At 37.0% G+C, this 24,942-nt stretch overlaps 1 protein-coding gene across 4 annotated transcripts in view; it reads right to left on the bottom strand.

Annotated features, from left to right (window-relative positions):
• The window catches only part of SMAP1 (small ArfGAP 1), a 91,482-nt gene that overhangs the window by 49,838 nt on the left and 16,702 nt on the right, over positions 1-24,942 (bottom strand). For all 4 annotated transcript variants that reach the window (XM_041477439.1, XM_041477440.1, XM_041477441.1 and 1 more), the window contains exons 2-4: positions 14,392-14,525; positions 13,644-13,729; positions 10,583-10,658 (exon numbers count right to left, since the gene is read on the bottom strand). In XM_041477439.1, coding sequence (XP_041333373.1) covers positions 10,583-10,658; positions 13,644-13,729; positions 14,392-14,525 — 296 coding nt within the window. The remainder of the gene's footprint in view (positions 1-10,582; positions 10,659-13,643; positions 13,730-14,391; positions 14,526-24,942) is intronic.

Below are 24,942 nucleotides of genomic sequence, written 5' to 3'. Positions count from 1 at the left end.
TTTTAAAATCCTCGGGTTATTAGCAGAGTTATGGATACACCTGCTGCAATGATGCAGTTTCACAAACAGTAGCATTCTGTTGCTATAGGAACATTGGGATCCTGTTTATTCCGGCAGCACCACATAGTAACCAAATAACGCCGGAAAAATTATTAGGTAACTACACTATATACTGAACTATGTACTCTAATATCATGCTTCTGAGTTTTTAATTAGATAAAAATGTGTAAAATTCTGATAATGAATCATCATCTTTCAAGCGGCTAACAAGTGGGATTTTTGGTTTGGGTTTGGAGTTTTTTCATTCTTTTGTATACTTCAGATTTTAGGAGAACTGAAGCTTGAAGCTTGATTGCCCTCACAGGTGAACAGCAGAATTACACTTACAGAAGGCAGAATTTCATTTGGGGGTTAGGGGGAAAATCAGCACTGTAGGTGTTTGTCAATTTCCATCCTCCCATAATAGTTCTTAATCTCCAAATCCTCTTCATAATATAAAGGATTATCTAACCTAGAAGAAGGTAATTCTACGAAGGCCTGAAAGCAATTATTATAGTTTTGCCAATCAAGTAATGGAATCACAGAACTAATGAAGAAGTGTCATGCAAGCTGTCAGACAGAGTTGTGAGACAGAGTGAAAAGCAGTTGCTGTCTAGCCTGGGATATGGACCAGGATGTACAAGTTGAGAAATGCCCAAGCATAATGTTTAAAGACAACCAGCATCACTACAATCACTTCAGGCAAAAAAGAACACTTGAAAGCACATTTCACACACACAAATATTCAACTAAGCCAGAGAACAAAAGACATATGAATGAAGCTAATCTTTAAGAGAAAACACATTACAATGTATAAAGAACAGATTAAGTTTACATAATGAAAGCAACAGTACAAGGTAGAGCTGCTGAACAGCTTTATCACCACTGCATCGTGTTGAATTTGTTATCTACCAGGCTGCACCAGATAAGGAAAGCTGAATGAAAAAATCAAATCAAACCGAGTGGCTAGACAAAGCTAAACACACAAATACTGTCTACCTAGAATTTTGCAAAGACTTTGACATCATTTTCCAGAGCATTCTCCTGGAGGAACTTGCTGCTCATGGCTTAGACAGGTGCACTGTTCTCTGGGTACACAGGGGCTGGGTGGCCAGGCCCAGAGAGCAGTGGTGAATGGAGTCACAACCAAAGAGTGGCCTGTCACTAGTGGGGTTCCCCAGGGTTCAGTATTGGGGCCAGACTTGTTTAACATCTTTCTTTATGCAGGATCTGGATGAGGGGATGGAGTGCACCATCGTTCAGTTTACAGATATTACCAAGCTGGGCAGGAATGTTGATCTGCCGAAGGACAGGAAGGCTCCACAGAGGGATCTGGACAGGTTGGATCAATGGCCTGAGACCAACAGTACAAGTTTCATCGCGATTTCAACACATTTCAACATTCCTTTTCCTGGGGGAAAAGGATCTGGCAATACTGGTTGACAGCCAGCTAAATTTTTCCATGAAAATCCAAAAAGCATTTCCAACCCTCTTCCAGAATCCAAGTGAAAAAGCACACACACTGATCTACTCTGACAACATGTTTGCACTATGCTCTGAAAAGCAGTCAACTAAAGACATCTTTGATTATTGGCACCTTAAAGTATCAAATGGTGACCACTGTAACTAATCATACATACTGCCAGCAAAAGAGTAAAGTTGGGTGATTTTGTGCATTACCAATGTACTGCAGAATGACAACTAGCATATGAATACGTAATTTAAACTTTTAACTTCGGAGCAGTTACATCTTTTGATTAAGAAATTCGGAGTTGCCTAAAACAAAGAATGATGGCAAGGAGCTGTCTCAAGTTTTCACATTTCTCCACAAGATTTTGATCACATTTCAGACCAGAAGACTTGCAGTCATTTATTTTTTAGCAATTCTTGAATCTTCAGCCATTGTTTGTGTTTTGTGACTCCTTCTTAGAGAGATTACAGCAAAAATAACCATTATGCACAATGAAATTCAATACTCTCTTTAAAGCATCTGGTACCTTTAGTGCTGAGCAAGAAATTACATACACATGCAACAGTACTGTAAGATTTCAGTTTCACCTGTGCTCACTGAGAAATCCTTTGGTGCATAAGAAATGTAAGATCAGAAAAGAAAGAATCTGCAGATTTACAGTATTAGTCCAGTTCCCAGCCCCTTTTACATGTAAATGTGTTACCTGTCCCTATTTTCCTCCCTAAAACACTTCTGTATTATCTGTTATTACTTAGTGGTGCCACTACCCAAATACATGCTAAGTACAAACAGTAGTTGGCCCAATGTCTTGAGGTAGTGTGTTGACCAGACTACTATTCCAAGTAAAAAAAAGTAAGCTTTAAACAAGAACTAAATGAAGTTATCAGAAAACATGGCATACAAAAACTATGATTTTACTTTAGTTTAATTTGTACTGACATGTTTGTGATGCTATGTAACAGTCACACAAACACTATCAGTCATTAAGGTGTAAGTACTTCATAAATTTTTCACCTGCTTTCATTTGTAGTTTTTCCAAAATCCAGCATTGTTGTAATACATGCCATTATTCAGCCTTTTATTAAAGAGGATTCAAGTTGAAGCTTTATAAGCCTACACTAAGCTTCCATTTAAATATGAAATGCAGGCTGCTATCACGCAGAAGATTCAAGACATTAAAGAATGAATGTGTTATCAAACGACTCAGGAAGTCTGCAGCTGAACCAAATACAAAAGTGCCCTCGAGTGGCCAGTTTATACACACACAATATGCAGGGAATTAGCCTAAATGAAGAGAACTATTCTGTTTCATTTGACAGGTTGTAAGTTTAGCTGCTACATATGTTTTTCGTATTTCAGCAGACTTTTGACTTTATTACTATGTATCTCCAACAAATGACAATACTAAAATCAGTAATTTATCTTAAAGTAGTAGCAATTATAGACAGCTAGTAGATGGATATAATCACACAAATCAATTGCTTGACATTTTTTTAAGAGGTCTATCCTTGGAATACTGCAAGGAGTATAAGAATACTAATGTACTATTAATAACACTTACCTATGAATTTTTGGAAGTTCTTAAGGTTAACTGGGAAGGCATTTTTCTAAATGCTTGTGCTGGTTTTGGTTGGGGTAGAATTAATTTTTTTCACAGTGCCTAGTACAGGGCTGTGTTTTGGATCTGTGCTGAACACAGCGTTGATTAATTATAGAGATATTTTTGTTATTGCTGAGCAGGGCTTACACAGAGCCAAGGCCTTTTCTGCTTTTCGTACTGCCAACCTGGTGAGGAAGCTGGGGCTGCATGGGAGGTTGGGAGGAGACACAGCCTGGACAGGTGACCCAAACTGACCCAAGGGATATTCCAGACCATGAGACATCATGCTCAGTATATCAAGTGTGGGGAAGAAGGAGAAAGGGGGACATTTAGAGTGATGCCATTTGTCTTCCCAAGTCACCATTACACAAGATGGATGAACACCTGCCAGCCCTTGGGAAGCAGTGAATTAATTCCTTGTTCTGCTTTGCTTGTGTGTATGTCCCTATTGAGCTGTCTTTATCTCAACCCACAAGTCTTCTGGCTTTTACCCTTTTCAATTCTCTTCCCAATCCTACTGGTGGCAGAGTGAACGAGCAGCTGTGTAGCCCTTGGCTGCTGACAGGGGTGAAACCACAACATTCCCCTATTCCAACACTGGACACCCCTAAGAGAGATCCAGAGTCCTGTGTTTCACAAAACAGAGCAGTGGTTGGCTATGAAAGAAGTCACTACTGCTCTTCTGTCAATATTGTGAACACTCAGCACTCCTCCATCTCTTCAGTTACCATCCTAATTACAGAAATAGATGAAGCTTATGCATGTGCCAGTTGTAGTTCGTGCAGAGCTATAGATGTTTGTAACATTTACATCAAACATAGACACAACTATACACTGTTCTGGGAAATACGGATATATTTAATAGACTCAAGAACAAAATATTTTTTCACAACTCTAACCCAGAACATCCATACCTATTGTTGCCCACTTTTGTTTTAGGCTATTTATTTTCTCCTTTCGACAACCACCTCTGTGAGATATTACAGAGAGTCACCACGGCTTAGTTAAATGTTGACACTGGATAAACAAAACAGATGCTTTTAATCTCTTACTGAATTGCCCTCCATTTCTCCTGTCCAGCCTAACCAGTGTTTTCTTCATTTGTTCCAGGGAAAATTGTCTTTAGCAAGAATTTCCCTGCACTTCAGAACACCTTCTTTTCCCCTAAGTGGCTTCCTCTGCTGCATGCAAGATCATTTACATTTTCATGATCCATGTTAAACTGGCAAGGTAGTCACTAGGGATTTCATCTTTGGCAAAGTTTTGTTTACTTGGACATAGCAACTTGTAGCTATGTGGTCCAGCTGTGTGAAGTACTTATGGAAGTGGGGAAAACAAGACCCTACAGGTCCTACAGGTGGGAGCTACTGGGAATGCAGCTGGCTTACTGAAAATCCAGTCTGGCTTCTCCAACTCCTTAATTTATTCCACTTATTAAGTGCTGCTGAAGGGCTATCACTTGTGGTACACCCAGGCACTGATACTGGGGCAAATACCATTTAACTTCTTCAGTAATGAGCCATGCAGTGGTGCAGAGTGCAGGTTTGCAAAGGGTACAAACAGAAAGAATGGTTTATGCACTAATACAGCTGCACTGCCATTCAGAGCGGCACTGACAGGATGGGCCATCAGGAGTCACCTGACGCTCAAAGGAAAGCGCCAAGCCTTGCACCATACGATGGGGCAGTAACTTCATGCACCAGTATGGGTTCAGTATCAAGTGGATGGAAAGCAGATTTGCAGAAAAGGACCTGGAGGTCCTGGTGGACAAGCTGGACACGAGCTTCCGCCATGGGCAATTCTGGATTCACAAACACAGGAGAGCCAAGGGCACACTGAAGCAAGTCCAGCAAAGACGAACTAAGATGATCAAAGGACTGGAGCACCTTTCAGGCAAGGACAGGCTTAGTGAATTCAGATTGTTTAGTCTGGAGGAAAGAAAACTGGGGGGTGGGGAATGAGCAGGGAACAAAGACTAAGGCAGACAGACAGTTGCCTGTAACACCCAGAAACAGGACCAAGAGGCACTGAACATAAACTGAAACACAGGAAACTGTATTGAAACATAAGAATAAATTTATTTCATTCTTTTACTGTGGAGGTGGTTGAATAATGGAATGGATTGCCCAGAGACATCTTGGAGTCTCCAGCCCTGAAGACATTCAAAACTCAATTGTATATGAGACTCAATAACCTGTTCTAGCTGACCCTTACTTGGAGCAGGATGAAGTCCAAGGATTGCTTCCAATCCTAGCTATTCTGCAAATCTATAATTTAACCCATTCTAACAAAATTATCTCGAAAATAATTTACCCTGCTTTCCCTACCCATGCCTTCAAGCCATAATTCTTGTAGGCTATTTCAGTGCTCCCTATTGATGCCTATCTTGATTAGCATATTTTAAAAATACTTCCTATCAGTTGATTTCAAAGTTTTTCATAGACCACAGAAAATCCCAGTAGGTTTACTGCACTTTTGGGAGGGGTAACTGGTAACCACTCCCTCCACAATAATGACTGAATGGTTCTGAATGCTGGCTATTATAAACTGAAATGTTCATGTGCCCTTTCATATCCCAATTTGTTTATCTTAAGATACCTACCTAACATATTTTAGTGCAGTAAATGTATTATAGATTTCATCTCCTTTAAGATAACTTTCTGGAAAGTGTGCCATTACAATCTTTAAATGCACATCACATTTTAGCCAGTTGCCTAAGTTCATACTTCTTAAATTATACACAATGTCTTAGGAAAACATGAAAAATGTAGACCCATAATTCTTTTCCTTCAGTGAACTTAAGAGTTACATGAAACTTCTGCTCCATACATAATTTACATCCTTCCTTAAATACAGAAACTTCATTTCCTACTCTCTAAACATTGTCAGGATGTGATAACATATTCCCACTTCATGTAGTGGAATAGATTGTACCAGTTCATAATTTTTGAGACTGAAAGTATTTGAAATCTATTTCAGCTGAATCATCATCCAACTTGAATAAGCTGATTCCTATATGCTTTCTCCTACATACTTATTTTTATTAAAAGCTGTAGAGATTGTTTATGATGATACCTACATAGCTAACCATTATCCTCTCAACACAGTGACCTCACTGCTTTTCCTTATTACCTGTAAGGCATAAGGGTCATTGTATTAGATAAAAAATAACCAATAGCTGAAGAAATATTGTCTTTTTACAGGTTTTATATTGCATGAAAGAGGAGGTGCTAATTTTTTTTTTTAATTGAGAAAGTATGACTGCTTCAAACTTGATTTCCTGAACCTCTGTGCAACTTTAGTAAGCTTTTAACTTCGCAGCATATAGATAGTGTCAAATTCAATTATTAGGGTTGTGAACCAGAAAAAAACTTCTTTAGTGCAGTCCTGTGTCTCAAGGAATAACCCCAGCAGTTCTTACTACACATGCTAGAACAGCACATTCTAGACAGATTTTACTCTTTCTGGAAGCTTGGTTCTAAAAATTACAAATTTCCTCTTTATTTATTGATAAACTGTAATCATCTACTTCAAAGCTGAAGCCCTCTAGGCCAGTAACTTTGGAAGATCCTTAGTAACTCCACAAAACCTAAAATAAGGATCTGCCACTTCTCTTGGCCACTAAGATGATAAGCCTCATTAACAACTGTTCCTCCACATTACCAGTTGCATAGCTGTGGCAAATATTTGGGACTCAATACAGAGATTGTCAGTCAAGATGAATATTCTGTTCAGACATTACTTTCATAAAACACCACACTCCAGAGCAGTTCTCCATGGCTCGTATGTGCCTCACTTATATTTATTGCAACCATTCTGAAAAAGTCCATCAAGTCATTTATTTAGGCATACAAGTTCAGATTCTTGGGGAAAGGTGTTTGTGTAATTGCAAGCTGTGCTCTTTTAAGAGTGTTCCAGGAGGCAAACTAAAGGAGCATAAGCAGTTTAATGAGAGTCCAAAGCAAACAAAAGGTTTAACAGTCTTCAGGACTAAGGTGGTTACAGATGAAATTGTTCTGCATCCTTTACCCTTTAGTTCTAGGATTGCTGGGTACAAAAAAAAACCTTATGACAAATATAAAAGGATTTGAGGGTGCTGCAAAGTGATGATCAAGTACAATTCTGAAATGGAACGATATTCCCAGTTTCACGTCTGTACTACCTGAAGGATAGTTTTATCATCCAAAATCACCTCTTGTGACTTGACCTATGGCAACTGTCTGTTGCTAAATACAGAAGCAATGCAAGCTCCCACTTGCATTTCAGAAGCTTTCAAGAATAAATGAAGTCAAAAAGCACAGCATATTGCACAGGAAACTGTTCTTGTTACTGTAACTTAGATGCACCATTTATAAAGATGCCCTAATTGTTTCACTGCTATTTGAAGTTCAATTTATTGGATTCTATGCGATACTTTACACCATTCATAGCTTATGAATGCCTAAAAATAGAGAATGAGGTGTGGCAGAAAATTAATTCCAGGACAATAGCATTATGTTGAAGATATTTAAAATACATTTACTTGATTTACTTGCCAACAGCTGTTGCTGCTCCTAAGCTGATTATTCAAAGAACAAAACCAGTTCTTTCCAATAAACAATATCACATCCCATGTGTTATTCACAGGACAAACATACATACATTGTTCCGGGCTATTAGCCTCTGAGGTCTTTCTGTAAATTAGCCATAAGCCTGCACTAGGTCTAAGCAAGAAAATGAGAGTAACTATTTACTGATAACCCACTTAAAACAGCTGAGTAAATTACACCACACATTTAGTCCTGAACAGTGACACAAAACAAGCATCTCACATTTCTCCAAAAATGACAGATCAGAAAACTGAGATAATATACATTTTAGTAGATTTAGAAGATTTTTCAAGTCCAGTTGCTTTCAGTCAGCATTAGATTATTTTCATGTATATTTGATTTGTACTTAAATGCACTATTCTATTTAAAATGTAACTAGCCAATAAAATCACAGATTTTGCCCACACCTTTATTCTTCTTCACTTTTAAGTGAACAATGAAAAAAAAATCATTTTTGCATATTTATAGTCTGCATGTTTGATGGCACTACTGGCCTCTGCACTACCTAATTTCGTTGTTATACTGTGCAACTCAAAAAAACAAACTTAGTAATACAACAGTCTTGTCAGAGAACAAAAGATCTTCTATACTTAAAAATAATAAAATAGAAGATTTGCAAAAAAAGACATTTGTAACTCGTAACAAATGAATCCTTACAGTCAAAAACTGAACCTTGATATATACTCCTGGGCTTCAACACACAGAATACATTCACAGAGATGTACTGGTAGACAATCTTGAAAAGCTTATGAACCCACCAAAATAAAACTAAGAGAAATATTGTACTGCATGTTTTAAAATAATCTATTCAAAAACAACTGCTATGCTATGGGAAGCTTTTACCATAAGCAACTTACAACCATGGATGAAATCTGGGAAAACCCCTTAAATTTTCATATGCCATTCTCAGTGAAATTACCACATTAAGGAAAGTGACCCTTAGGCATTGCAACCCTCTTTTTGCACTTCTGTATCACCTGCCTATACCTAGAAGGGATTCATTTTAAGAAAAGACATTATATGTATGCACCTCTAACTTAAATTAGTCCTAATCCAAGCTGAAGGCATTTCCATTTCAAACGTGGTAATAAAAAGTGTGCTAAAAAGCTCACGTGTCCCACCAAGAATACTAAGTTTGATAAAAAATAGGGTACAAGATGCTCTTAGCAAATATAAGTACAGTAAAGAAATTTTCCAGAAGAGCAGAAATGCAGAGTACCAGACAAGCAGAATGGAGGCTGAGCTTCACCTTTTCTTCTTCTTCCTTGTCCAGGCACAGGCCCAGTAGAAAGACAGTCACTGAACACCAGCTGCAGCACTACAGGCACACATGAGCTGGGCCAGGGCCAGAGCCAGGGAGGATAACCCAGCACAAGCATCAGACAACAACTGTTGGTGCTACACTAGTGCAGCTCATTTACTATCGTGTACTTTTAGGATCTGCCATAACTGTGACTACAGACTGTCCACCTCAAACCTGATGCTTTGTGGTCATCAAGAAACACAGGCGACTCAATGTGTATGACTCATCTATTGGTAAAATGTTGTATGATCAGATTTTGTTCCCAGAAAGATTATGCCATTTACACTAGTCAATGAAAGAAAAGCCCAAGTAGGAACAAAGTACTCAGCAGTAACATGTATGTATCTCTTCAGCTGGTCTGGATTCTATCCTTGCTCCTATGGCAGGTAAGTGAGTCATCTTACTCTGCAACATGATAAAGCAAAATCTCCTTCTGATTACTCCTTCAAACATATTAAGGCAGGAGTCAACTGCCACATTAGACACCAAGGTTCTCTGTTTAGAAAGATCTTGAGTGTCTTTAGAACTTTTTTTAAAGAAGTATGATTTTAAACTCTTCTTCCTACTTTCTATTTTGGAATGAAAGTAAAGAAGGGTAACTGATTTGTAATTCAAACCACAATAGTATTTTATGTCTTAAGAGAAGCAATTTTCCCCCACTTCAACAGTACTTAATGAAATACTCTTCTGTACTTCCCAGGTTTGCTTTTTTTTTACCCTTCTAAAATGAAACCATCATTCAAAGATCCATTTTCTCAAATGGGAAATGAAGCATCAACTCTCATGCTTTACACCTACACTTGTCCCTGTAAAAGTTCACTGCCTATTAAGGCAGAGTAGAAAAGCTAAGTACTAGGCCTTAATAGTTAAAGCAGGTACATAGCTGGGTATGTTTAAGCATAAATACAATTATATAATGAAAAATGTATGAACTAGATGATGTATCCCAGAAATAGATGTATCAAAAAACAAACAAACCTAAGAAGACTCTGAACATCAGTAAAGGTTCAAATTCTCCAAGCTCCTTTGCTGGAGAAGCACTCGCCAACTTACTGTAGTGAACACACAGCTACAGGATTTAACAGCATCATTAAACGCTCATCGTATTGCCTGTGTTTGGCACCACAGTGCACCTCACCACAAGCAACAGCCTGGAATTCAGCAGAAGAAGGGCTCAAAACACCCTAGGATTCCTCATCAAGGTTTACAGAGAATGAGGGAAGACCATGTCACCATAAATAGTAATCTTATCTTACCCCTGTAACATGGAAAAAGATAAATAAAAAAGACTCAAACTGTACTGTTAACGAAATACCCATGAGTGAAAACCACAAAATAAAGGATCATAAATAAGCTACCTGTTGGATCATAATGCTCTGCTGATATAAATGTAATAGACAACAGAGGTAAAACTTATGGAACCTAGGAATAGCCTTCAAAAGATAGAGAAAAAAGCACTTAGCTCTGAGTCAAAAGGTTTTCAAATGTAAAAGACATTTTAACATGCATAATGTTTGCTACATTTTTCTTACACAGCTTTCAAAAAAAGGTGACAATTCTTGGTTAAAGTGTTTACTTACATTGAAGGCATTAACTGCATTTTTATCATAATACTTCTTCTTTTCATACTTATCCCTGATGAAAAATTCCACAGCTCTGGAAATAGCTAGTTTAAGGAAAATATACATTCATATAAATACTAACATCAACCACTCTACACAGAACAACTGCTGCTGCAATGCCCAAAGTGAACTTCTTTGTACTACACAAAATTAATCAGTTTAATCTCTGAAGAAAACAATATGACAGAGTATAAGTAACTCAGCATTTCATAAATAGGACATTTTCACCTGGTATTTATAATCTACATGGCTGTAGGACTGAAAATACTTGAACAATGGTACTCATATATGGTAAATAATTATAGTTCACCACCTTAACTTGGGAAAAAATACTTTCCCTTCATAAAAGAGGTGAAATGTATGTACCTGTTCTCTGATTTGCATGTTATACCATTTACCAAATGCTGATCATAAACACTTCTCCGAGATCACTAAGTCCTCCATGAGAGTCTCCTGTTAAAACAAACATCCCTGTGGAAGGGGAAAAAAAGCCAAAACAACTAGTGATAAAGATATTGAAGTAAAGATGGAAATAGCATCAAGCATATTGCTGTAGAAAATCAGAACTGACAACTCAGTAGCGCAAATGCAAAAAAGACAGCCAGTTGCTTCATAAAGCAGCTCATTCAAAGCAGTGTGAATACATTTAGTAAAGCTGGCTCTCTAGGATCTGAAGAATAAATTTTAACTACTTTGTCCAGCAATGTGATTATCCATTCAAAAACTGATACTGCAACTGTGGAAGCTCAGACTTATTGCGTCAAACTTCCAAAGCGTTTTTCCTCAATCGATGAAAAGATATCCTTAGCTCCATATACTGTGTCCTAAGATTAACACTGAATTCAGAGCACTCAGTCCCTTCATTCTGTGCATCAAATTATATTGTCAAAAATCATAGTCTCAAACTGTATGCCAATGTCACCTGAAGACATAAAAGTCACAAAAGTTTCATAAAAGTTACAAAAATCAAAACACTGCTTTGTACCTCTTTCCAAATACATATAAATTGCAAATACATATAAATCCTGAACCCTTTGAAGGTACAACTGCTTAGTACTGATAGTGTGAAAAAATTATTTACTTGGAAATAATTTGTTATTAGAAAAAACATTTTTCAACAGAAAACTAAAGCTGCCAAAAAAAAAAAATCACCAAAAAAAAAAAAAAAAAAAAAAAAAAAAAAAAAACAAAAATCACAATGACCCTAAAAGTTAGTTTCTACACTACAGCATCCCTGCTAAGTACCGGGGAAGGGAAAAAAATGCTTAGAAAGGTCACTCTTGTAATTATGAAGCAGAAATGAGGAGGGATCTTTAGCAAGAGATTTTGGGCAGATCCCACAAACACATTCCTCCTGTGTCTCCAATTTACTACCTTAAAACTAGAAGTATATTCTAGTGCTACAGGAAGTTAAACACTAATATAGATGAACATATACAAAGTTGATCATTACATGCAAAATATTTTCACATTTATCCAAAAGAATGTTCAGAATATAAGAATATTCACAAGCAGAACATTGATGACATACTAAGCACCACTACTATTTTGCATTGATACAATGGGCAAATAAAAAAGGCAAAAAACATCCATAACACAACAGCTTGTCATGAATACCAAGTAGGTAAGTAGCTGCCAAAGTTATGCAAAAATTGAGAAATAAATCAGAAATTGTTGCAATCACCTCTCATGGCAATACAGTGTTAACAAAGAAAACACAGGCAATGAAGTATATTCAGTTGACTAAGTCCACCAGTTAGCCTACAACTATTCAACAGCAATTAATTCAAGGCATACAGTGTGAAAAAAAAGAATTATTTTAAAAGTCTAAAAATTAGACTTTTGGTCTGATCTGACACGAAAAGCTTAAAGCATTATTACTTCTGTAGTAGCACCAATGAATTAAAGTTAGCTGCAGCAAAAAAAAAATACACATCTTCAAGATCCATTTTTGAGTAAGTTTTAATCAAAATATTTAGATCATATGGCTAAAATAAAGTTACAGAATATTGCAGCTGGAATACTATGGTGCTATCTGATTATTTTCTTATGAGGATGTATGTTTAATGCAAAAGCTACTAGAATATGAAAAAAAGTATCTGTTTTGCTCCAGTGCGTTTTTTAATGAGGAGTCTAACTTGCCCAAAAAAAAATTATCTTCTGTTATAATATATCAAGTGTAGTATCTAATAAACAGAAGAACCAGAATCATCTTTGCATACAGCAAATTTAGATCAAGTTACAGCTAAGTCTGTTCATCAGCTCCTGTAGCTGGGGAAAGACGCAGCTCACTTAAGAGTAGGTGTTTAGGATCTCATTGTAACTAAAGAGTTACAATAAGATCAGGTGAAGCAAATCCTGCCTAAGGAGTAACTTCATTAAATCAAGAAAAAAAAACCCAGACCTAAATTAATGCCATTATGTATTATCCTAGTGATTCAGTAAAGGTATTTAATGAGAAAAGTTATTTATTGCCAGCAGATGTTTTTTCTTCCAACCCTTCCCATCCAGCTACACAGTGACAACCACACACAAACACAACTGGTAGCCCTGAGAGAGCTTGGGTTTATTTATGTATTCCCATACTAGTCACCTAGAGAAAGAAATCCATGCTTTACTGGAGTAAGTTGCAGTGGTTTATTTTACTGTACCATTCAGCTCATTATTTCCTGATCAAATGCTTCTAAACTTCAGATGGCAGTTACTCAAGACAAAGAAAACATTCAAGAGCTCTCCAGTATCATTCTAACTTCCTACATACAGGGAATTTATGAAGTCACCTCCTCTGAAAGCAAAAATAAATGGTGCTTGCCCAATCTCATTACAAAGTAGATTTGCTATGACTGAAGTAATTTAAATCTTTTCTGAACTGTTCTCAACTTCCACTGTCATTTCTCATACAACAATATCAATGAAATAAATAACATAAGCTGACAAATGTAGCAGTTCCTTGAAACAGTCATAACATCTCAATTGCATTAGAAGTCATTTCAATGTGAAAGCCAAAACAAAAGGATACTGATCTGTTTGAGGTCTCCGGAAGTTCTCTGGCAGATTAGCTTCATAGAGTAGTCTTGCTTTAGTATTTCCCATTTCCTGCATACACTAGGGAAGAGTGGTAGAAAACAGTTAGCTCATGTCTGTCTACAGTTAAACTCTGAAACAGTCAGAATGCCACTGTGGAGTGCTTAAATGCCATTACAAGTTTTTAACTTGGAGACCACCCTGTTGCCATAGGTACAGGAAGGCTGCCGGCCCAGACTTGATGGACAAAGCTAGCAACATGGATCCTGTTTGCAGTGTAAACTAACCCATCCAAGGAAAGACAAGCTTTGATCTCTCAAAATAGCTCTTCAGACCAGGAAGACAAGGAGTAATAAAATTTGCCTGATGGCAGGAAGAGGCTTCAGAGTGGAGCACATCTGGAAGAGTCAGCGCATGATACACCAAAAGAACACAAACATGCATCACACAGATATGTGAGTACTAGTGTCCTCTTCCTTACAACACTTATTCTAGATACAACCAAGAAGTAGCTTTCAGAGTCCCTGGGGTAAGGTAGAATATCTCTAAAATTATACAGAGAGGTACAACAACTTCTGAAGAGAGTTTTATGAACTTAGGCTCACTACTGTAGAAGTATGATACATGCAAAAGCTAATAGGATTGCTAAAACATGTAAGCAGAGCATAATGATAAATGCAAATCCTTTCACAAGTACTCCTGACATCCCTTCCAAACTGGAAACATATCTGAAGATATCTTACCTGTATTTGCTCTGGCGTCCATTGATCCAAGTTGACAGACTTGACCCTTGATATATGAACCCCAAGATTTCGATGTATTCCAGCACATCTGATGCAGATAAAAACACCAGTGTTCCAAGAAGCCCATCTTGGTCCTAAAAAGAATGGGGAAATAAATCAATTATTTTCAAAATTCTATATACTATGAGGATTTTCTCTGGCCTAATTCTATACCGACAAAACAAACAGGCTTGAATAAAGTTCACCTCTGCCTCTAGAATATCTATTACTTTTAACAATTTCCAGTGTTAATAATTTTATTCACAGATTTCTGCTTCTAAATAATGTCACAAAACATTAACTAGTCAGATTTATCTACAAAGTTGTATGTTGTGTCCACCTCCCCACCTCCAAAACAATACAACAAACAAACTTTCTAAAGCTGACTTACTAGCAACAAGATTTTTCCTTGCATCTTGAATAATCTTTATGGCTATGTCTCAGATGAAGCATCAACAGAAGAAATAGAAGTTGCTCCTTTTTTTCCATTTAAAAGCTTCTTAAGACATGCATCAGTACTTAAATTAACTGCAGAGCAATCTTGTATTAATGCAACAAATACCTCATATAGCACAGGCTCTACAACAGTAGTATGCAAGCTCTTAGGAAATGCTTATACAGAGATTTACAAAACCAGCTGATAAAAATATGCATCTGAGAATGATGGAAAACTGATTATGTTCAGTATCCTTGATTTCTAAACTACCATTTACAGCCAAATGGATTTTCTAACAGAATCAGGTTGATGTAATAATTGTTTCTCAACTGTGCTGGCATGTAGAGATAGTTAAAGTATGCTGGCCTGAATTACCACGGTGACACTTAATATTCATTCTCTAATTAAACACATGCAAATAATTTTATTCCAGCCCTGTACATCACTGTTGTTAAAAGTACTACTTTGAAGTCCATCTAGTTCTGAGCTCTAAGGAGTTAAAAGATTAAATCATTACCATCAAAATCAAGAAGGCATACTGAAGAGTTGGAAAACATTTCAAGAAGTTATTTTCTGCTTTTGTATGACAAATGTGCCCCAAGATCACACCTGCAACAGCAGTCGTTTGCATTTCAAAATCAGTATATTGTATGAACACTTTCCTGGGACCTACAGAAGAGCTTTATGCTTCCCTCTCCTGATCTTTTGCTTAGGACTGTGTTGGTGTGACCTGGCAAACATCCACAGAGCTGCTCATTCACTCTCCTCTTCTACAGGACAGGGAGAAAAGAGCAAGAAGGTGAGAAGACTTGCAGACTGAGATAACAGTTTTATAAGTGAAGCAGAAACTGCAGACAAAGGGGGGAAAAAAAGAAAAGGAAGGATTTCTTCATTACTTCCCAGGGCCAGGCAGCTGTCCAGTTACTTCCTAGAAAGCTGTGCTTCAGTATCCACAACATTTGTTTTGGACACCACGATAGGCAAGATTGTCCTTTCTTCCTTTCCTTAAGCATCTGTTACTTGAGCACTTTATCACACGGCATAGAATGATCAATTCCAGTGAGCAGACATCTCAGCTGTGCTTCCTGCCCACCCACCACTCAGCCTTCCCCTTCTCTGGGGAACAGAACAAGAAGAGTTCTGATAGTGTTTAAGCACTGTTCAAGCAACAGCCAAAACAAGGAAGCAGGAGAAATCCTTTCAGTTAGACTCCATTCTTTAGAATTATTATTTGAAAATCCCAAGACACATTCACAGATCCCCACATTTGCTGCAAGAAGCACTACTCTTACTAGTGGAAATACTAGCAATATTTTGGGTAATCACCTTGCTTTTAATTTATCTTGCTCAATATTTGAAAAAGTCAGAGCACTTGATGTCCACTGCTTGACCTTTAAGACCATAATCATTAAAATGACTGGCAGCTTTCAAAGTAAGTACTATTATGACAAAATTAGATTTCAAGGGTGAAAAGACCTAGGAATTACTCATCAAAACTAATACATCTTTTCCCACATGGCAATTTTATGTTACAACTACTACTAGTCAGGTTAGAATGGTGAGACTGTTTGCACTGTCTTAAATACTTCAACAACTAGCAACCTATTGATCTGCCTTTTTATTTCCCCCTATAAAACACTACAGACACAAAATACTCACTTTTACACTTGGTAGACCTATATTATGGGAAGGCCTCACTTAAAATTTATACCACTTTTAGTTTTAGCACTCCAGGACAGAGTTTTGCAGGTCATTTACCTCAACCTATGAATCAAGTTTCAGCTAAAATACTGCACCAGAAGAAACTTAATAAAAAAACCCTCATAGCCATTCCACTAAGGTAGATGAAGTATCTCAGTTTATACAAAAGTTTCATCTAGCCATGACAGTTTAGAAACAGGTAAGAAAGTCTTGTGCACCCAACAGCTTCTCCAGTTTTCCCCTTGAAGTATAACCCTTGTGTCTTCTAAAAACTGGAGCCAGTTTTGATCAGGTTACTACAGGGACACAAGGTGTTTAACTGTAGTACCTGTGTGCTGCCCAAGTTTTTATCCCTACAGGGTGTTTACACAACCACTATGAACTTTTTACCATGGATGAGTTTGTACAACTACACATCACATGAATTTCCTATTATCCAGGTACTGCTTTAACTATGAGATCCAAGACAGGCAAATTCTACATTAATGAGACAAGACCAGAAGGAGGACTTGACATGACTCAAGTCTAAACAAATTAAGAGAGATATTATTAATTGTAGTTAAAATATTGAAACTTTGTTAACAAAACTTTGTTAACAAACACTTGAAACTTTGTTAACAAAAAGCAAGACAACTTTTGAAGTAGATGGCTTTCTCCTGGAAAAGAGCAGTTTTATATTTTCCCAAAAGCTCAAATTTCATTAATTAGTACTTATTTATGAAATAAATTTTGGAAATCAAATATATTTAAGCAATGAAGGAGCAAATTAAACAGTGAAATAACAGGCAAACCTGAGGCCAGACAAAAATATTCATGTGTAACCTCTGAATTTAATTCCGAGTAATGACAATATGCAATATTAAACACTTCAAATGAAAAATGTTTTCATTAATCCAAATCAATCATAACCACAGTTAAGCACTAGGCAAGAGAAGTCACAAAATATGTTCTGTGTGTTCATCATATACCAACTATGGTTGACTTAACCGAACAGTCAACTAAGGCCTAGGCTGCAAACCTTTCTGTGTGAAAGATGTTCAACAGTAATTCGGAGTGATTCAATAAACAATTTACAGTTTTGTCAATTGCACATGAAGTCAGGATTCTTATTTCTGTACACAGTAAATATTTTGCACTAATAGAAATATTTACAGGTTTCTTTTTGTTGGGTCCTTAAAGGTACATTTGGTTTCCTTTAAAAAAAAATTTCAAGAGTAATGTGATTTAAGTGATGCACATATTTATGCTAGCCATTGCTAGCCAATTAAGAAGATGAATATTTGGCTTCAGAAATGAAGACTGGACATCAAGAATTTTGGTGACTGCTATTTTATACTATTTAAAACACCTTTACATGTCATTAGTAACACTGTCTTACCTGCTGAGAACTGCAGTCAGCCAACAATAACATGAAATACTTGTCATGTGTGATGTAAGTTTTAATAAAATCGTAATTTTGTTCTTCTGAAAGCCATTTGAATTTTACTAGAAGTGTCAATGTGCACTCCAGCAGCTTGCTCCACCATTCTAACATAAAAATATACTTGAAGTTACTTCTTCAGTCATCTACGATACAGACAACTGCTTGAAAATATTTTCAGTCTCTTTCATCCTTTACTAAAGTTAATTTTAGGAAAAAAGCCACTAGGACTGAAAATGACCAATATTTATACTAGACTATATACTAGAATACTGTGAAGTCTCTGGAGCACTGCCCAGCTCAACAAAGGAATAAACTTCAGCAACCCAAAGACAAATTGCTGCTTCCAACAGAAGAATAATTTTATTTTTTTTTCTTCACGCTAAACTTTCTTTGCCATATTTCTATACATCATCTACTGGTTAGACCTAAATTCCTATTTCAGTTCTTAGCAGGTGGCTGTGAAGGTGTGTGCTGTCTTCCAGAGAAATCATTACAAGATTCTGAATGCATTAGGTCACATACAATTTAAAGAATCCTTAAAATAACGAGGTTAATTTTTTAGGCACACAAGGTTTATTGTGTGTATTTAGTCTTACTGACAACGGCAATTCAGTTGCCTTCACAAAAAGGAGTGATGAATTTTGACTGGAAATTTAAACACAGCACAAATGCAAGTTTCTTGTAAGAGCTAAACAGAAAGGTGGATTTGAGCCATCATACAGCTTCACAAAAATTAATTTGGAGTCTTAGCTATTACATGTTAGATGAAAAACACCAAGCAACATTTCCCAATATTGGGCTTAGCTGGGATGGAGTTAACTTGCTGCATTGCAGCTCCTATGGAGTCCTGGTAACAGTAATGCTTTGGCTACAGCTGGACAGTGCTTGCAGAGTCAAGGATTGCTCTTCCATCCCTACCCAGCAGGCAGGGAGTGGTGGGCAAGAGGCCAGGAAGGAAGAGTCAGGGACATAAGACTCCAGCTGACCAAAGGGACATCACAAATATATATTAGAATTCAATCAGGTGCATAGAAACAGCACTAACTGTGACATATTTGTGGTATTTAAGGAGTCCTTTGCTAGAAACTATGTGGGCCCTAAAAATGAAATCAATACTTAGCCACCAAGAAAGAATGTAGCCTGTTATATCTTTAAGTTTTCAGAGGTTTTAGATAACTCATGAATTTAAGAAAAATCCTGGAGAGTTTATTTCTAGTTACAGTAGACTTCTATGCCAGTATAGTTATTGTATAGAACCAACATTCTCCCTATTCACAGAAATATCTGCAGCTATTAAGAAACTGTGAACATTTCAAAAAACCAACTTCAGCTGTTTAAAAATTAACCAATAAAGAGCTTGAAAGAAATGTACATAATTTTAGATAAAACTCTTCAGATAAGTTGATTTCAAGCCAATTTTTAAATTGCTGAAAAAGTTATCCAATCTCACATGCCATTCTTTCATTCTAAAGTGCACGTCAAAGTGTGAATTTTCTGAAAAATGCATCATTTTTACATACTCTATGGTGAGGCTAAAGCTTTTCTCTCAGCATATTTCAGTATCTTTCCAACTTTTCCCTCACACTTTCCTTTTTTCAGGATACAATTTTTTGATGACAGATTTCTCCTTCATATTATTTAAGCTGCACTCATATCTTGTACGTGCTTTAAAAAAGCCATACATACGTTCGTGCACACACTCCCAAATACCACTTTCTTCTCTGGCCCCATGAACTCACTCAGAAAGGACCATGTGTTCTGCTTCACTATTTTAGAAATAAGCTGATTGAAGAAGCCACAATAAAAATTCACACATTGCTGACAAACCCTCCTAATGCACTTCTACACAATACAACCATCTATTTGTGAGTACAGCTGACAAACACCTTTGGGCAAGAATAATGATGGGAATTGTAATGCTGAAGCTGGTATAGTGCATTTTCAAAGGAAAAAAAAACACAAAATACATTAGTGTTTGTATGTCCATGATTTAAGTTTTACTCCAACTCCTTAAGTTTTATTTTGCACAGCACATGCATGGTACTGCATCAGGTACAAAACAAGGCTTACATAGTACAGTTCATTTAAAATGCTGAGGAAAAAGTACTTTTATCAGCATTACAAAAAATGTGAAAGCCTCATATACTAACAGTATATGAATCCAAGCAGCAAATACAGTGTGAAGTATTGCTTTAGCTCTCCATTTGATTAGTTAAAAAAATCTTTTAACTGTTTTAAACATCTCAGTCAACACTCCATCCTTTACTCAGCTTCTACCTGCAGTAAGAAATTAGTGAAAAATATTATACACTATCAGGCAAGACTGGGCCAGAGTAGGAGAACCTGTCACACAAACATGCCAGAAAAAAAAAAAAAAAAAGAAGAAAAAAAAAGGAAAAAGGAAATTTTAAAAAAGCAAGCAGTGGAGACCAGAGCAAACTAAAAAGAGGCAAAAGAAAATGAAAAGTATTTGAACATGACATAACTCGGAGACCTCCACAAAAGAGTAAGAATAGGATCGCTGCAGATTTGACTATGAAGTTGAATGATGATTGTTGCTTTCCTTATTACATCAATTCAGATTCTCCTTCCCTCCATCAGTCCCTCACCAACTGTTCAGCCTTCTGTAACTGCAGTTAATGCTGAAACACTCCTTTTGCTCAATACAGGTGCTGACCCCTCTCACAAAACATCTTAAGTTATAGAGAACACAGAGGTCTGAATTGGGGTGAAAAAAGCAATCATGAAGCCTTTCAATTTTCCATGTGTTGCTAAAGGGAAGGACAACCATTTTACATCTCAGCAAGTAATTCTGAATCCTTTACAATATGTGCATAAAACCAGCTCACCAGGAAACTAATAAGTTTTAAGACAAAGTTTTAAATGAAAAAAGCTTGTTAAAAGTAGCTTTAAATACGGTTTGTATGATAGAAGCACATAAACACAAAGCTAGTTTTCACTTTACATTCTTGCAGTTACCAGTTTGAAATTCTATAAAGAAGGAAGCCAAGAATTACACTTAACAGAGTACTAACTTTGCATCTCTAATATTGTCTGTAGAAAACTTATCTTGGGCCAACATCTTTAAAGACTTCTGACAGAGTACAATTCCTTTTTTCTCTCAACAGCACCCTGCCTGTCCTTTACCCAAAAGTGCAGTGAATTTACTTTAACTCTCATTTGTTTCCCCAAATCCTGCTGCTGTTTGACAGACTTGATTTCCCAAAGAACTGGCTCCATCTTGTGGAACAGAGAATTAACTGCAAGAAAATCTACACACCTGACTCATCCCGAGAGGCTGTTAGTTCCCAAAAACTATCACTTTTGGCCAAAGAAAGCCTCAGTCGTTGCATCAATCCAAGCACACCCATGCAGTGCTCTCTCTCTTTGCATTACTCTCACACCCAATTCATACTGCTCAAGTGTTCTGCTACTCGAAATTTCAACCAAGTTAGGAAATAATGTATTTCAAAAATATCTGTAACTTCTCCAAGCTGAGATACTAATAAAGATTGTGAACAGGAGACAAGCACCCTTTCATAGCAGGCAGAGAGAAAAGAAGGAAAAACAAGTAAGCAGCAGTTGTATTTTATGTAATTCAATTCAATACAAGAAGATCAGAATCAACACAAAACAGTCCCTTCTCCAGTGGCTCCTCAGGGAAAAATAAAAGAACAAGGCAGAGCTTACAGAGATTCCTCCAAGTTACTCTGCTCAAAATATAACACATTAGAGACAGCGATTAAATCAAAATAATACTGAAATGCTCCAAACAAATAATTTGCTATCATGCTTTTTCAGTCTAATCCTGATGGTTCAAAGACCATCTCTTACTAATTTCATTGGCGGTTGCTTAGCTTTTCATGCAAAAGGGAGATCCACCATCTCCATTTCTGATTCACAGACTCCTGGGCTTGATGGGGTGGGGGATTGAAACAAATCCTTCAAGAAAACAGCACCCACCCACCCCCAAGATGAAAAGCTTAATTGCAATGTTAATGTCCACTGAAAGAGACTTTGTGAATTAAGCAAACCTCTGAAAGAATACAAGATCTCGCATAAAGATCTTGAAGCAAAGGAAATCATTCAAGAACCACAAGAATCTTTATTCTAGGAAATGTTCTTCAAGGCCCTTGAACCTTAAGTCTTTTGAGACTACTGATAAAGGACTATTCACCCATCATGTGATCCAGTGAATTAGTTTCTGATTAAACAGAACAAATAGCCTGAAGCATGTTCTCACGTCAGTCACATCTACTCTAACATTAAGCATAACTTCCTTTATAGTAGAAGAGGCTTCCTTGTTTTATTTCCATACCCACACTGGGAAAACTACACAAGCTCAGTCTTGATGTGCTTTTAAGGTGTCAAAATATGCAGCAAAATACTTTTTTATATAAACAAAAGCAACAAAAGGCATAAATGGTAGTTAGCAGTCTCTCACAGCTGGCTTAGTACACCTGTGTTCAAAGAGTCAAGACCAGAATTTGAGAACTTAAATTTTACCACCATGTTTAGAAAAGCATGACAGGAACTCAAACAAAAACTGTTTCTAACAGTCTGTTTTCATATTTTTAAATGAAGTCAAACTCAACAGCATGAAATTGCTCTGAAGGCAGAAAACTCAAGTACACTGTTCCAGAGCCCAGCTTAATAGCAGCTAGATTAATGTGGTTCAAGGTATACTGCAGGAACAGTGGGAAGACAAGCCTTAGAAGCATTGCTTAGCTATTTTTAACCAGTGTCTCGTAGGTGGTAAAGAGTTTCATGGACAGAATTCTTCAAAGTTCGTCTTTTGGTTTGGATAACCATTTTTCATGAAAGCCATCAAAAAATCCATGGCAGACCTATTCATATCTCCAAATAGGCTCTGTAGAAGTATCATGAAACTCTTCCCCTGCACAACTCTGTCCCACCTCCATAAGAGAGAGAGAGAAAAACATATCAGTTATTCCTTCAGCTCACTTATTCACTTCCTTCTGTAGCACCAAAAATTGCTAAAAGCATTTCAAAATTTCAAGGGCTGTATCAAACCTTACCTAGAAAATAAGTACAGTGACATGAATGTTCCTTCAGTTCTATGTTTAAGCCACAAAATCAAGTGGCTGGCTTCATAGCAACTTTATTCTGGGATGCATCCAAGTAATTTCAAACAGCAAAAGCTTTATACAGAAAATTAAGTGTGGAATATGCAAGTGCAGCTTGTAAATCAGAAGACTGATTGGTTACATTAGCTATCAGAGATACACAGGTAATGTCAGTTTATTCTTGAAATGAACAGGTCTGTCTTTCGCCTAACAGCCATTTGGCACAAGCAATCTAGTAAGATGACAAGGTGAAAGCATTTTGTTTTGCCTTGTTAATAAATTCCTTTTCCAAAATAAATTCATTTTATCAAATATTAGGTCATTACAGGACATAAAAGCTAAGTTGTGAAATAAAATACAATATTTATAGTTCATCGTAAAGTTATATACACAAATACACAGTTGATCCCTCCTCATGTAAATTACAAGAAAAAGGAGATTTTTTTTTTTGGGAATTGTTCCCCAAAGACCTCCTATTTATCTTAGAAATCACTTGACAGAACTTAAAAAGAACACCTATGTCATTAAAACACTTATTTTTAATGAAAATATCAGCATAACTGACTGTTTTGCAATAAAACTTCCTTTGAAACCATCTCCCAAAGTTTGCATTCCTGACCTGGAAGTACTTCACACCTCAGATTTCACCCATCCCCACACTAGCCAGGTAAGCAGAATCATAAACAACTTCTGAACTGTCAAGAGAGCAGCTCCTGACCATTGGCTGGCAACCACGCCTGGAGAGCCTGAGCATGTGTTGGTGACTGTACAGGGAGAACACATGCACAGGACACAGCCACAGCACTCCTACCAGCCTTGTGCGTGCTACAGAACCCTTTGGAAAGTAAAGCCAGTGCCCAATGTATCAGAGATGACAGGGGTGCCAACCCTGGTACATTCAATAACCTAACAGCCTTGGAAATAAAATTTCAATTTGGCTAAGGGGTAGCACTCCAATTTTATCCTGCCTGCTCACTCGTGAAGAGAAAGACTGCTTGTGTCAGAGTTCAGGCTGCAAGAATAAGGTGTGCAAGCTGTCATTTCCTGTTAGCAGCATTTGGTGCTTTCTAAAAAAGACAAGGTTATGTAGCATATTACAGTATTAGTAGGAAGCTTCTGGAGCAGGTCTTGACTGCAATTTTTCCCTTGTCAGCAAGGAAATGCTAAACCACTTACTGTTTTAAGTTTACAATTTATATTCCTTTTATATGCAGAAATAAATGGAAAATGGGCAACAGTGAGCTCTTACAAAACGTTTTCATAAGCTGATAGCTAAGCATTAAGCAAAAGCATAGCTGAAAAGAAAAAGAAATTTATAAACCTACACTACTCTGTTAGGATGTAACAACCCCTCTGCACACCCAGGCAAAGGATACAGATTATATAAGCACCTGCTTAAAAAAAAAACCCCTTCAGTCAGTAATTGAAGTTCTTCCTTTAACTATGACAAAAACCTCAGAGGTAAGATTTGTTTGCAAGACAGGCTTATCATGTAGCCTGTTGGACAAGAATGAACCCCTCTCTACCAGACATTATCCAGCAATTGCATTAATCAGCTTTCCTTTACCTTTTCCCCCCAAATATAACTGAAGAGATCCTTAAGTCAACACTCCACAAACTGTACAAGCTCTGTGCAGTCCTCAGTGACTCCAGAGATGTGCTTTCTCAAACATAACAAAGAAGGTAAATGGACTCCCATAACCCCTCCAACAAGAACCTAAATTTGATAAAAGATGCAGAGAAACGAGAGACTGAAGGTTCTTTATCCAAGAGCCATAGAATCAGAGTCTTTAAGGTTGGAAAAGACATCTTAAAGGTCCACCATTAACCAAACATGGCCAAGTACCACATCTACCTGAATCTTT

This window comes from Pyrgilauda ruficollis, unplaced genomic scaffold (genome assembly GCF_017590135.1).
Source record: "Pyrgilauda ruficollis isolate IOZ18807 unplaced genomic scaffold, ASM1759013v1 scaffold40, whole genome shotgun sequence".
Taxonomy (NCBI): domain Eukaryota; kingdom Metazoa; phylum Chordata; class Aves; order Passeriformes; family Passeridae; genus Pyrgilauda; species Pyrgilauda ruficollis.
The sequence above is the reverse complement of the archived record's forward strand: the minus strand, read 5'-3'. Positions and strand labels throughout refer to the sequence as shown.